This window comes from Chiloscyllium plagiosum, unplaced genomic scaffold, assembly GCF_037043375.1.
Source record: "Chiloscyllium plagiosum isolate Xiang-an unplaced genomic scaffold, Cpla_swu_hap1 HiC_scaffold_22, whole genome shotgun sequence".
In the NCBI taxonomy this organism is placed as follows: domain Eukaryota; kingdom Metazoa; phylum Chordata; class Chondrichthyes; order Orectolobiformes; family Hemiscylliidae; genus Chiloscyllium; species Chiloscyllium plagiosum.
The window spans coordinates 26,429,988-26,442,153 of NW_028270160.1; the positions used below are offsets into that span (position 1 = coordinate 26,429,988).

The window sequence follows — 12,166 nt, forward strand, 5'->3', positions numbered from 1 at the left end:
TTTCATGGACTTTTATTTAGTGCAAATTTTCTTAAATAGAATCATGGAGTCCCTACAACGTGGGGCCCTATCTTTGGCCCAACAAGTCCACACCGACCCTCTGAAGAATAACCCACCCAGACCCATTCTCCCTACATTTACCCCTGACTAATGCACCTAACACTATGGGCAATTTAGCGTGGCCAATTCACTTAGTCTGCACATCTTTGGACTTTGGAAGGAAACAGGAGCACCCAGAGAAAATCCACACAGACATGGGAAGAATGTGCAAACTCCACACAGAGAGCTGCACGAGTCTGGAATTGAACCCAGGTCCCTGGTGCTGTGAGGCAGCAGTGCTAATCACTGAGCCACTGAATGTTAAGTTAATTTCTACAACTTTGCATCCTGGGTGTTTTGATACCATTACTGTTATCATGAGAGCAATATGCTCAATATTACAACTGAAATAACACCACCTTAATTTTTACCTTCTACGTGGCTTTACACTGGGGTAAAAAGCTGTCACAAGGTTCTAAATTTTTGCCTAACATGTGCAAGCACTGAAGTGCACATGCTAAGTTAGATACATTTGGAAATTTGTTATATGTTTACATGGCTAAATAGTATTTTTAAAAGCTTTAAGGTTGATCTGGTCACAGAGTCCGAGGACTTTACAGCAAGGAATTCACTCAGTCCATTACAACCCTGCAATTTCTGAAAATGCAATTTTGCCCTTTTCCTGAACTCTACAGAGTTTTAACTCATAGAGTTATGTGCCAATGGGTTATAATGATTTATCTGTAGCTAGCATCTATTTATTCATAATAATTAGCAATGTTTGCAAAACTGGGAAGAGGGGTGAAAGTAGAGGGCTGAAATGATCAAGGAGAAAACTGGACTTCAGAAAAATAAAATAAAATGTTGACATACATGCAATAATTAGATTGGCCTTCAGCAAAGCATCTTCCAACTTCTATGCTGTAACAGACACAGTTCAAAAGCTTCAGTCAAATATGACTTCTATTGTCATACCCATTAAGCAATGAGCATTCTTTTTGTTACAAAGGGCAGAACACCGCAGCAGCTTCTGAACAGTTCAGTACTTCTGTAAAACGATTCATGATGTAAATCAAACAAATTTCCTCTAAATTGAAGACAGATTTATGAAATCCTAGAAAGTCACACTCCCACGTTTTTTTTTAAGTTGGCATCAATCTATGTAAAATATATTTACACTCCTAGTTCATCCCTTCACAGCAATCATTTTTCAATAGGAATCCGGAAACAGATGAGAATAACTCTCACATCACATCCAGTTCAAAACTGCCAAAGTGTTCTTCACATTCTGAGATGAGAGTACCAACCTATCGATGTTCTGAACATACTCATTTTCAAAAGCGATCTGGAGTCTGAAGCAGGCAGAAGACTAATGGAAGTTTGGCAAAATTTGATCAAACGATTTTAAGGTGACAACTCAGTGTTGGAAGAATTCACAAGTTTTAGCACACAGTTTTTGCGACAGGCAACTAGAGCCACTAACAAGAAGTCATTCATCATGTGTACTAAAAATCTAATCAGGCATTTGATTTTGGATGGGGGCAGAAGGAGTTAGCATAAGCACTCATAGCAAATAGTTTGGAAATCATCCAAACTGTAATGAGCACAGTACTTATCAATCTGCCTGGATAACTGATAGCATATTATGAATTACCAAGTTATTGCATATAACAGATGCAACGACAAAACATTAATGCTATAGGGACTGACATATAATAATCGCTATTAAGTATTTAACATTGGTAAGTTCATTAAACCCCCTTACAATATCATGAACAAATTATTCTCCTTTTCAGCTGGAAGTGCACCACTGTTGAAAACAGAATCAATTCATGGGATGCAGACTCATCTAACTTCTTTTGTATTCGACAGACTGTGCCATAAAACTCAAACTGTTAGGTGAGGAATAGAAGCATGTTAACAAGGCCGAAGAGAAAGATATTACCAAACCTAAGTGATATTTCCACAAGTGAAACAGGCATTTTCTAATATTTATCTGATAACTTAAAAACACATATGTACGGAAGGCTCCATTCTTTATTGCAAGACTTTTAAAAATCTGAACTTCAGTATATTTGCGATTCCATAATTTAAAAATGTTCCAACTTTAATATGAAATATGCGCACACACACAAAAAAAAATCAAATTACACATTATCCCTAGGGAATTCAGTGTCAGGAATTGGTTAACAAACATGGAATACTGTTTATTATGCAAACCTTTTATAGTGTTGAAACAGTAATAAAATATACTTTCAAAAAGGAAACACTCACCCTGAACTGTGAAGAAACGCAATTGCCACAAAGTAGTAATAGTTATAAACGATACGGAGTTAAAAAAAAAAGCAAAGTAAACAAAATCAAATGTAACTTAAATGACTAGATCTGCAACTTTTGTGCCCGGTACACTTTTTCTTCAGTAACTCTATATTTACAAAACCTCAACATTCACCTCTCACAAATCATCTGAACTTCGCAGAGATAAGAGTCAAATATTATTTTAAAAGTTTTGTTATGGCTCAGTTTAAAAGTCGATGATCCATTTTCTACTACAATGGAGAGCACACGAACACCACAAGAATTCTCTGCACGTACTAAGTTGCTTTTATTAATCCAGAACTGCATGCTACAGATACTGTACAGCATGAACATTGATTCATTACAAAAATGATTTCAAAAACAAAAAGAAAAAAGGAGCAAAAAACAGAACAGGAACATCACAGTTGTTAGGAAACATTGAGAGTATTCACAAAAGGTCATCAGCTTCTTAGTAAAATGGAAAAAAAAACAGCTATACAACTGCTTCATTTCTACTACAATGGCACCAAATGAATGAACTTTTTCATCAGTTGTATACAGCCTTTGCAACATCAACATGCCTATTTTAAAATTTACTAAATACCTACTGATAGTAGTGTACATAAAAAGTGGCAGTTTCAGTTTTGAGTAATTTCCCCAACGTACAGAAAATTTGGCCCTTATGAGTTTTATTAATTCTCACCCTTCAATGCTTTGCTTCATATGAATTTTTTTGGATGATTTTGCCAATAGCTACCAAACACATTGCGTTATAGCTTAAACTAGTCAGCAACATTAAATCTACATACATACCTATGTTACCTCACAGCTAAAAAGGACCAAAATACAGCAAAAATGGGGGAGGGAAGATGTATCAACCTTTAAAGTTTGGCACAGAATACATACATAGAATATAGGCTAAGCAATTCCAGGGGTTGAGGTTATAGTCCACTATGGGGCTTTAGATGGGTGATCAGATGCTTTTTTTTGTGCTATTCCAAAAAACATTCCTCCCTCCCCCAATCGCTTTCAAGTTTTATTTTGTACAATGGCTTTTATTTCAGCAATTTTGTGCACTTTTGTTCTTTACAATGCCACTACATTATCCATTTGGTGACAGTCATGTATCACAACAGAGGAAAAAAGGTGAATCCTTGGTAAATGAATCTTTTCATATATAAGATGCTTACACTAAGCAAAAAAAAACTTTATACATTGAAGAAATGAAAAATATTTAAAAGACAACATACATGATACAACAAGCATCTCTAAAGCAATAAATACTACTGGTCCTATAGCGTTGTAATTTCGTTTTGCAATCTCCCCCCCTCCCCCCTAAAAACAACGCCATGGAACAATGCATATTAACACAGTTTTCCCCATTATTTCTGTACATTTAAACAATAACACGTAACATCACAAAAGTTGTTCCACACAATTAACAGGTGGCACTGCATTCATTGTGCCCTTAAGGATAAAATGGACGTAAAATGATTGGTTCGCAAGCTCTTATTTAATACAAATAATACAGCGTAGCCAACTCCTTCCACAAGGGATTCTTTGAATTTGACGTTAGTCTCTTACTGGTAAAGAACCACCCAGTAAGAGCCCCATAACAGTGATGAACACTACAAGGTTTTGCAATGATTGACAAGAGGTTGGCAGGATTTCTCTCAAGGCTTATCCTACATATTCAAAGAGGACCTTGAAATAACAATGGGTCAAATATTGACCAATGCACTCCATAACATCTACCGACATGTAGCCATATGGCACAAATGAAATAAAAAGAACACTGGCAACTAGGCTAAAAGCTATTCTAAAGACTTGGTTACGAGTGAAAGTGGCTGGGACTGTGTCTCTTGCAAAGAACCATGGGAATGGATAACTGGCATGGATGAAGTCGAAGGTCGAGTCTGCGACGAAGAGGAGCATGTGGGCTGGTGCAAGGTGATGGATCGGTGCTCTAATGCCCCGTTCTGGCAACTAATAGCTGAAACTGCGCTGGACTTGAGTGCTGAGTTTGTTGACAAGACTGAGGAAGAAGATGGTGAGGAAAGATGGGCCAAAGGATCAGGTTTCATTGTGAGTGACAGAGGTTGTATTTGTTCAGTCTGTGGATCAGAGTCTGCTGTAGAAGGGCTTAACATGGAAGGAGAAGGGGGAGGAGAATCTAATATGCTTCCATCTGAAGAGGGTGGGCTGGCGCAGCTGCCTTCACCTTGTATGTAGCGAATGCACTTTTTTTTTCTCCTAGAAACAGGGAAAGATTTATCTGTAAATAAAGGGCAAAAAGACTAATGGAGTTGGTTATTTGAACAAAGAAAGTAATCTCATTCAGGCAACAAGAGAACATCCATGACACTCAAAGCATTAATAACTAATGCAAGGCTCAGTTAAGCCTGCATAACTAAATGGACTTACAAATTTGTTTAAATGTAACAAAGTTTAGCTTTCCGATGTGTAAAATACAAACCAAATGACAATATATCAGATTTATCTGTTAAGAACCACACCAATTTGAGAATGACAGGGGAAAGATACTAAAGAAAAGAATGAAGAAAAGGAAAGGAACAAGAAACCATAGAAAATGCAAAATGAAACAAGAATAACTGGTTCTATGGCCTGCAGGCTGTGGCTGATTCTTTTAATGGGCTGCAATGAAAAACGCAAGTCAATTAAGGTTGGTTGATTGAAAAAAGATTCACATTTCATTAATAGGTTTCCTTGTATGCGTCATTTTCATACCAGCTATCTGTGAGAGGAAAAAAGGCTTTATTGTACTTCACAATTCCTGGAGCAGTTTGGCCAAGGGTTTATTGTTAGAGTACATTTGGTTTCCTTTACAAACAAGCAATAGTTCAACCACCAAATAAAATTAGCAAACAACAACATGTAGTATTTATTAGTATGCCCCTCCTAACTTTTACTACATGGATAGAAAAATGCATTAGTATTCAGACTGCAAATAATCTTACTTTGTCCTGCATTTCGCCAAAAAAAGGGATATAGAGTCCACTTTTAAAGTTTTCTAACATTACACCTCATTGTCCCTCACCCAAGTTAAAACTTCACACCCAATAGAAGTCTGTCAAATGTATTCCAGGCCTGGATGGCAAGATGTATTTGAGACAGTTTCAGAGTTCAAGCCACAAAAGCCTGCAAGGTCAAACACATGCTAAGATGCAACATATGCATGCTGTTAAACCCAAGGTTCCTCATCACAAAAGGGCCATGTAACAAGACAGAAACATGCAAGTGAAGCAGCAGATCATGCATCGTATTAGAACAAAGCTGGAGGTGAAATGACCAACTTGGTGGGCTCAAAACAGAAAATAAAACGCAACAACAACAATTAGGTTATTGCCAAAGGAATAGGATCTTTTGACTCACTTCAAAATAATTGCAAGTCATGGCTTGGAAAGTACAAATAATCGTTATTTAGCTCAATCCCTGAACTGCTGAGGGTAAATGATCTGGAAGCTGTATTTAAACATTGCTTAAATTATTTCAATAACAGAGCAATTTATTTAAATACTGATCCCAAAAATTGTTTTGAAGTAAAAAAATATATAAATACAGATAAGACATTAGATTAGATGCAGAACAAAAACAAAATGCATGTGCCGGAGGTTTCTCTGTATCAGTGCATTACAGATGGACGTTCAGTTTCAAAATTTAAAAAAAGTTATAATAGGAACATTAATGATTTTGCAAATTCCAAATTAAAATGTTTGCTTGGTTGCAGGGGAAAAAAATTCTAAAGTTTCAGCAACTGTTAGTCAAACAAAATTAATAATAAACGGGCAGCATATGTTGAATCCTTTATAATTTCTGTTTCTGATGTCAATACTTTCAACTTGATACTTCTTCCCCATTTTCATTTTCTGCAAATGGATTTCATTTCTCTATTTTCCTCAGCCAAAATCCTTTCTCCAATAGCATCACCCCAGTACTGCCAATTTAATTAAGCCAGCAAATGGGAAATGTCAATTACATATTCCTCTCTCCTTCCAATGAACTTTAAGTTTCTAGAAACAATTTATCTTATTTTCTCCCATTTGGAGCTTCTAGGGTCACAGATCTTACAAAGCTAAGGCTCTGAACAAAAGAATACTTTTTAGGCCTGCTCCAAATGAACTGCGTTATACTTTTATTTGTCCAAAATCAATATTAGGTTTATAGATTGGGTAAGTTTTTCTTGCTATTAAGTGTCCTGCCTCCTAGTTAGCAGCATGTTAGTTTGGAAAATTGTGAAACAATGGCAGGAATGTAGTGAGAATTTCATTTGTTACTTCATTAGAGATTAAAGTTATATTAATTCTAATTACCACCTTTACTAATTGTCCAGCCCTCAGCAGCATTCTTCAAGAGTATGGCCAACCAATCTGTTACAATTCTTGCACTTTGGTTGGTGTCTGTGGATGGCAATGTGTACATTCCGCACACAATGAAGCGTTCATTGATTCAACCCAACCACAAGCTCTGGCTGCGAGGGATTGCTCATGCAAAGATATGTCTTAACATTCTGTGGAAGATCACACTGCTAACCATTCTTCTAACATTATGTAAAATGCATTGCTGAGTACATTCAATTTGACTCCATTTTTAACTCTTAGATGCAATAATCTGAAAAACAACAATATAAACGGAGACATTCCTCCCTCTTCCAAGAAAAGTCAAAATTAAAAATAAAAAGCATAAACTATTTTGCTTACAATTTTTTTTTCTAAATTCAAGTCAGGAAAAACCTGGGCAAAATCCAACAAATGTGCAGAGTTTAAATCATAATACATAATGCCATTGAGTCAAAGCACTGTGCAGCACAGAAACAGACCCTTCAGTCCAACTCATCCATGCTGACCAGATATCCGAAACTAAACTAGCCCCATTTGCCACATTTGGTCCATATCCCCCTAAATCATTCCTATTTATATACCCATTCAAATGTTGTAATTGTACCAGCCTCCACTATTTTCTCTGGCAACTCATTCCATACACGCACAACCGTCTGCATGAAAAAGTTGCCACTTAGGTCCCTTTTAAATCTTGTCCCTCTCACCCTAAACCTATGCCCCCTAGTTTTAGGCTCCCCAACCCTGGGGAAAAGACCTTGGCTATTCACCCTATCCATGTTGTTTAGCCCTCCAACCCAGGCAACATTTTTGTAAATCTTTTTGTAAATCTTTTCTGAACACTTTCAAATCCTTCACATAGCATGAAGACCAGAATTGCATGCAGTATTCGAAAAGTGGCTTCACCAATGTCCTGTACAGCTGCAACATGACCTCCTTACTCCTATACTCAATGTACTGACCAATAAAGGCAAGCATACCAAACGCCACCTTCACTAGCCTGCCTATCTGGGACTCCACTTTCAATGAGCTATGAACCTGCACTCCAAGGTCTCTTTGTTCTGCAACACTCACCAGGACCTTACCATTAAGTGTATAAGTCCTGCCCTGATTTGCCTTTCAAAAATACAGTACCTCATATTTATCCAAATTAAGTTAAAAATCACACAAAACCAGGTTATAGTCCAACAGGTTTAATTATAAGGTAAAAACAATGACTGCAGATGCTGAAAACCAGATTCTGGATCAGTGGTGCTGGAAGAGCACAGCAATTCAGGCAGCATCCGACGAGCAGGTTTAATTATAACCTGACTGTAACCTGGTGTTGTGTGATTTTTAACTTTGTACACCCCAGTCCAACACCGGCATCTCCAAATCTTATCCAAATTAAACTCCATCTACCATTCCTTGGCCCATTGGCGCATCTGATCAAAGTCCCGTTGTAGTCTGAAGTAGCCTGCCTTGCTGCCCACTGCACCTCCAATTTTGGTGTCACCTGCAAGCTTACCAACCATACTCGCTATGTTCACATCCAAATCATTTATATAAATTACAATAAGCAGTGGACCCAGCAGCGATCCTTGTGGCACACTGCTGGTCACAGGCCTCCAGTCTGAAAAGCACCACTCCACCTTCACCCTCTGTCTCATGCCTTTGCGCCAGTTCTGCATCTAAATGGCTAGTTCTCCTTGTATTCCATGTCATTTAATCTTGCTAATCAGTCTACCATGAAGAACATTGCAAATTTAATTTCACCTCAAAGCTTTTGAAGGATATGATGTGGGTGAACTACAACATACCTTAACTGCCTACAGCAACAAAGGATCACAAATACCAGGCAGTTAACAAATTGGTGAGGACAATGACACACTGGCTTGGACTCAGTTGTGATGTCCCCTACAAAATAAAGCGTACTGGCACTCACTATCTGGATTCAACATGGAAGGTGCCTGTTTTGGTATAGCACTCGAGTACACCCACTAACCTGGGAGTGTATCTAATAAGGGAGTTAATGTTTTCATGAGAAGAAAAGAAATTAGGACTGAAGTATTTCTTCTCAAAGGATGATATGTTAATTTTTAGGAATCTCGAATTCTCATTCCTATTATTTTGCAATTTTAAAGAAAGTTTTAATCATTATTGATGAATTATTTATCCATCACTTTTTTTTTAAAAATAGACTTAAATGACGTTGCAACAATCCAATTTCTATATTTTTGCAAAAGCCTTCACCACATAGAATACTAACCCACAAGTGCAAACTCAACATCTGAAATAAGGGATGGCACCCTCAAATATAAAGCATTTATGTGGCAATATTAAAGGTAACCATGCAATCAGATCATTTGAAGAATCCCATTCACAACTATTTATTTGGATTCTTTGCTCATTCCTTTTAATAATACATTTTGTATTATAATTCTAAACATTAGTTCATTGAAAATGCATGAAGATGCATTAATTGTGATGTCTCAATTAATTACTCAAAGAATTAAATCATTTGTAAATTTAAAAGGATTGCATGATAGCCAAAATGCTCATGGGTGCTAAGAATGCTATGAGAAATTAACCAGAAATGCTGCAGTCTCAAATTTACTGTTGCTTTTGCAAAATCAGTATCGGCAAACAATCCTCTGGCACCTGCTCAGTAATGTACGATGTTCGTCCATCACTTGGCAATTGTCCCTGTTGCATCTTACATAATATTTACTTTTAATTTGAGCACCAATTATTAGACATGACAGTCAAATAAGATGAAAAATGTATATCTCAATCATGGAATTCAGTCAGAAGCACAATTATATTTACATCTTAATTATGCTTTAAGTTCATGATTATAGAATGAAGGCAGCTACTCTTAACATACATGCCAACATAAAGACAATGCTAAAAAGAAACACGCAAGTGCACAGTCTCCATAAGCCCCAGATGATCATCAGAATTTTCAGTAATTTCAAAAGCTGATAAAGTGTGGTTAGAGAGACTGTAACACATTTTGAATTAGGTGAAATGAAGTGTGAAAAAGAGATCAAGCACTACGTATACATGAAAAACAATAAGTTTCAACTTGGAAGAAACAAATACCTACCATGACAACATTCCCACTTCAAAGACTGCATGTGTCAGGACAAAGAAATAAGATTTAACCAAATGCAGTCAACAGGAAAGGTGTATATAAACAGGACAAAACATTTATTCCCTCTACCCAGCCAAGTCCTAAGAATTAGAGAATTGGCAAATGGAGTAGTTTGAAAAGTTCTAGAGTACCCAGATTAGCTGTGGTGGATAAGCCTTTGACCGTTTGATGTCTGAGTTTGTTTAGTTAAACCGAATTGTAAGAAAACTAAAAGAGAAATTTAATTGTGTTACTTAAAAAGATATTCCAACAGATTTTGCACTCGCCTGAAAATGAAAGTTTCCTCTGAACGAGCTTGTAGCTGGTATGACGCCCAATTACTAAAAATAAATTGGCGATTAATACATAAAAATGTAAAAACATAGTTACTGGAGTGCACAAATACCTTTCTGCTTCTTGGAAACTTATCTGTTGTACAAATCTGTGATTATCACTCAGGAGAGGCGACTATTTTATCAATAAGATAACACTTTCTGTAAACAAAATAGTAACGCTATACGTTGAAATTTCACATTTACTGATCAAAATGGACTCATGCACAAAGAGTATCAGTACATGTTGTGCACTTAGAATGGCATTGTCCACACATCACCAGAAACCAGGTGAGAAATATATGTGTGTATACATATACAGATTTTGATGAACCATGGATGGTTAGTAGTTAGAGCCAGTTTCTAAGAATAAAACTTCTCTCTCCTCAATCTATGGTTCACTGCACCAATCTCCGACACAAGGTCACAGGCCCATCGTAACCACGGTTTGGGGAGGGCCAGGTAAAGGGAGGGATGGAGGTTAAAGGAAGTGGACAGTGCTTGCAAGGAGACAGACCAATGCTGCTAATAAAAGGCAACAGGTAAAAAAAGAAAAGGAAAGTAAAAAGAAAAATCTGCAATAAGCTATAGAATATTAGCACATTAGAGCACAGGAAAGTCACACGAATGCACTACAAATCCAATAAAGGGCATATTTAATTCCGGAAGGCCTAATGGGAGTATACCTGCAAGGTTTGCACCATAAACTCTGTTGGTCTAGCCCGAACAATGCCCGACACTTCTTTGGAGTATTTGCATCTGTTAGCATGAAGTAAACAAAAACAACAAATGGAGGATACTGCTCACTGGATGTGACATCTCAGCCAGAGCTAGTGGTTTAGCTGGCCAAGTTGGCATTCTCCCCTCATCACTCAAAAAACAAAATTCACACTTCCTGGCAACAATAGATGCAAGGGTAAGTATCGAATCCAATAAAAAAACACTGAAACAGTGATAGCAAGAAGGGGAAAGTACCAATTTAACCCAGCTGAAACCAACCATAGCAAACCTGGGAAAACGATACACACCTGCATGGGCCGCACCAGTTATTCTGTTGATCAAGGCCAAAGCGCGCTCGGCATTTCTTAGGAGCGCTCAGATCTGAACAAATTGGAAGAAAGCGAGCAGAGGAGACAGAAAAGGAAGAAAGAGAGACAAGAAAACAAAAAAGGAATAAATCAATGTATCTGTTACTAGTGATCAGTAATGCCCTCTAATTTCATAAAAATGTATTAAAATCACAGCTGTATTTTTCACCCGTTTAAAAAGCACCAATATTGTGTGGCAATATAAATTTGAATTATTTTATAGTAGATTTCAATCAGAATTGACAAAAAGAAGCAAGTGGACTGAATAAAGAACCTGCTGGTTACTGCCAGCAGAGAATGTTAGGCTTGAATCAAGCTAAGAGGTTAAAGTGCATTGCAAAAGAAGCTAGATAGCAGATTCAATTTTACATGCAGGTCTTTTGACAGCAAATGGGATTAGTTAGCTGGTAAGGCTAATTACATGGAGGATGCATCAGAAAACAGGTACAGCCCAAATGAATATGTCACTACAAAACAACAAGTACATATAACAAGCTTTAAAATAAGTTACAATAGTTAATGCACTTATTATTTTATTTTTACAAGAGTTTTACAAAAACAAGCACTAGGACATCTACAATTCATGCACCGATTACTTTATCGCTCTTGGAAAGGCAAACAAGCCATAAAATTAAAACTGCACATACAGTATTATAATTAATAATGTTATAAAACATAGTTAGCTGCTAGCTAGGGTTTAATCTGATTAAATGCTGTTATTCTGATATGTGAGGGGTGCCCTTTATTGTGGAAGATAATTGCTACCTACTTACCATTGGTTTCCCCTGCCTGCTTTTCCCTTTTCCTCTTCTTCCTCTTGCCCTAATAGCGAGAGAGAAAAAAAATGGAGAAGGGAAGAAAATAGCTCTGTTTGTCCATTAGGTTCACAAAAACCATGGCAATCATTATCTGAAACACCTCAGAAGAATACAACCCCAA

The 12,166-nt window shown here is 37.0% G+C and overlaps 1 protein-coding gene across 19 annotated transcripts in view; it reads right to left on the minus strand.

Annotated features, from left to right (window-relative positions):
- Positions 1 to 2,620: 2,620 nt before the first annotated feature.
- Positions 2,621 to 12,166, minus strand: part of tcf7l2 (transcription factor 7 like 2) — a 199,154-nt gene continuing 189,608 nt past the window's right edge. For 5 of the 19 annotated variants that reach the window (XM_087998884.1, XM_087998881.1, XM_087998880.1 and 2 more), the window contains 4 exons: positions 12,001 to 12,049; positions 11,168 to 11,240; positions 10,095 to 10,148; positions 2,621 to 4,590 (listed from right to left, as the gene is read on the minus strand). In XM_087998884.1, the coding sequence (XP_087855010.1) occupies positions 4,152 to 4,590; positions 10,095 to 10,148; positions 11,168 to 11,240; positions 12,001 to 12,049 (615 nt within the window). In that variant the 3' untranslated portion in view covers positions 2,621 to 4,151. Of the gene's footprint in view, positions 4,635 to 9,780; positions 9,806 to 10,094; positions 10,149 to 10,825; positions 10,899 to 11,167; positions 11,241 to 11,996; positions 12,050 to 12,166 lie in introns of all 19 variants that reach the window. The other 14 variants (XM_043712765.2, XM_043712756.2, XM_043712763.2 and 11 more) reach the window with 9 other exon arrangements.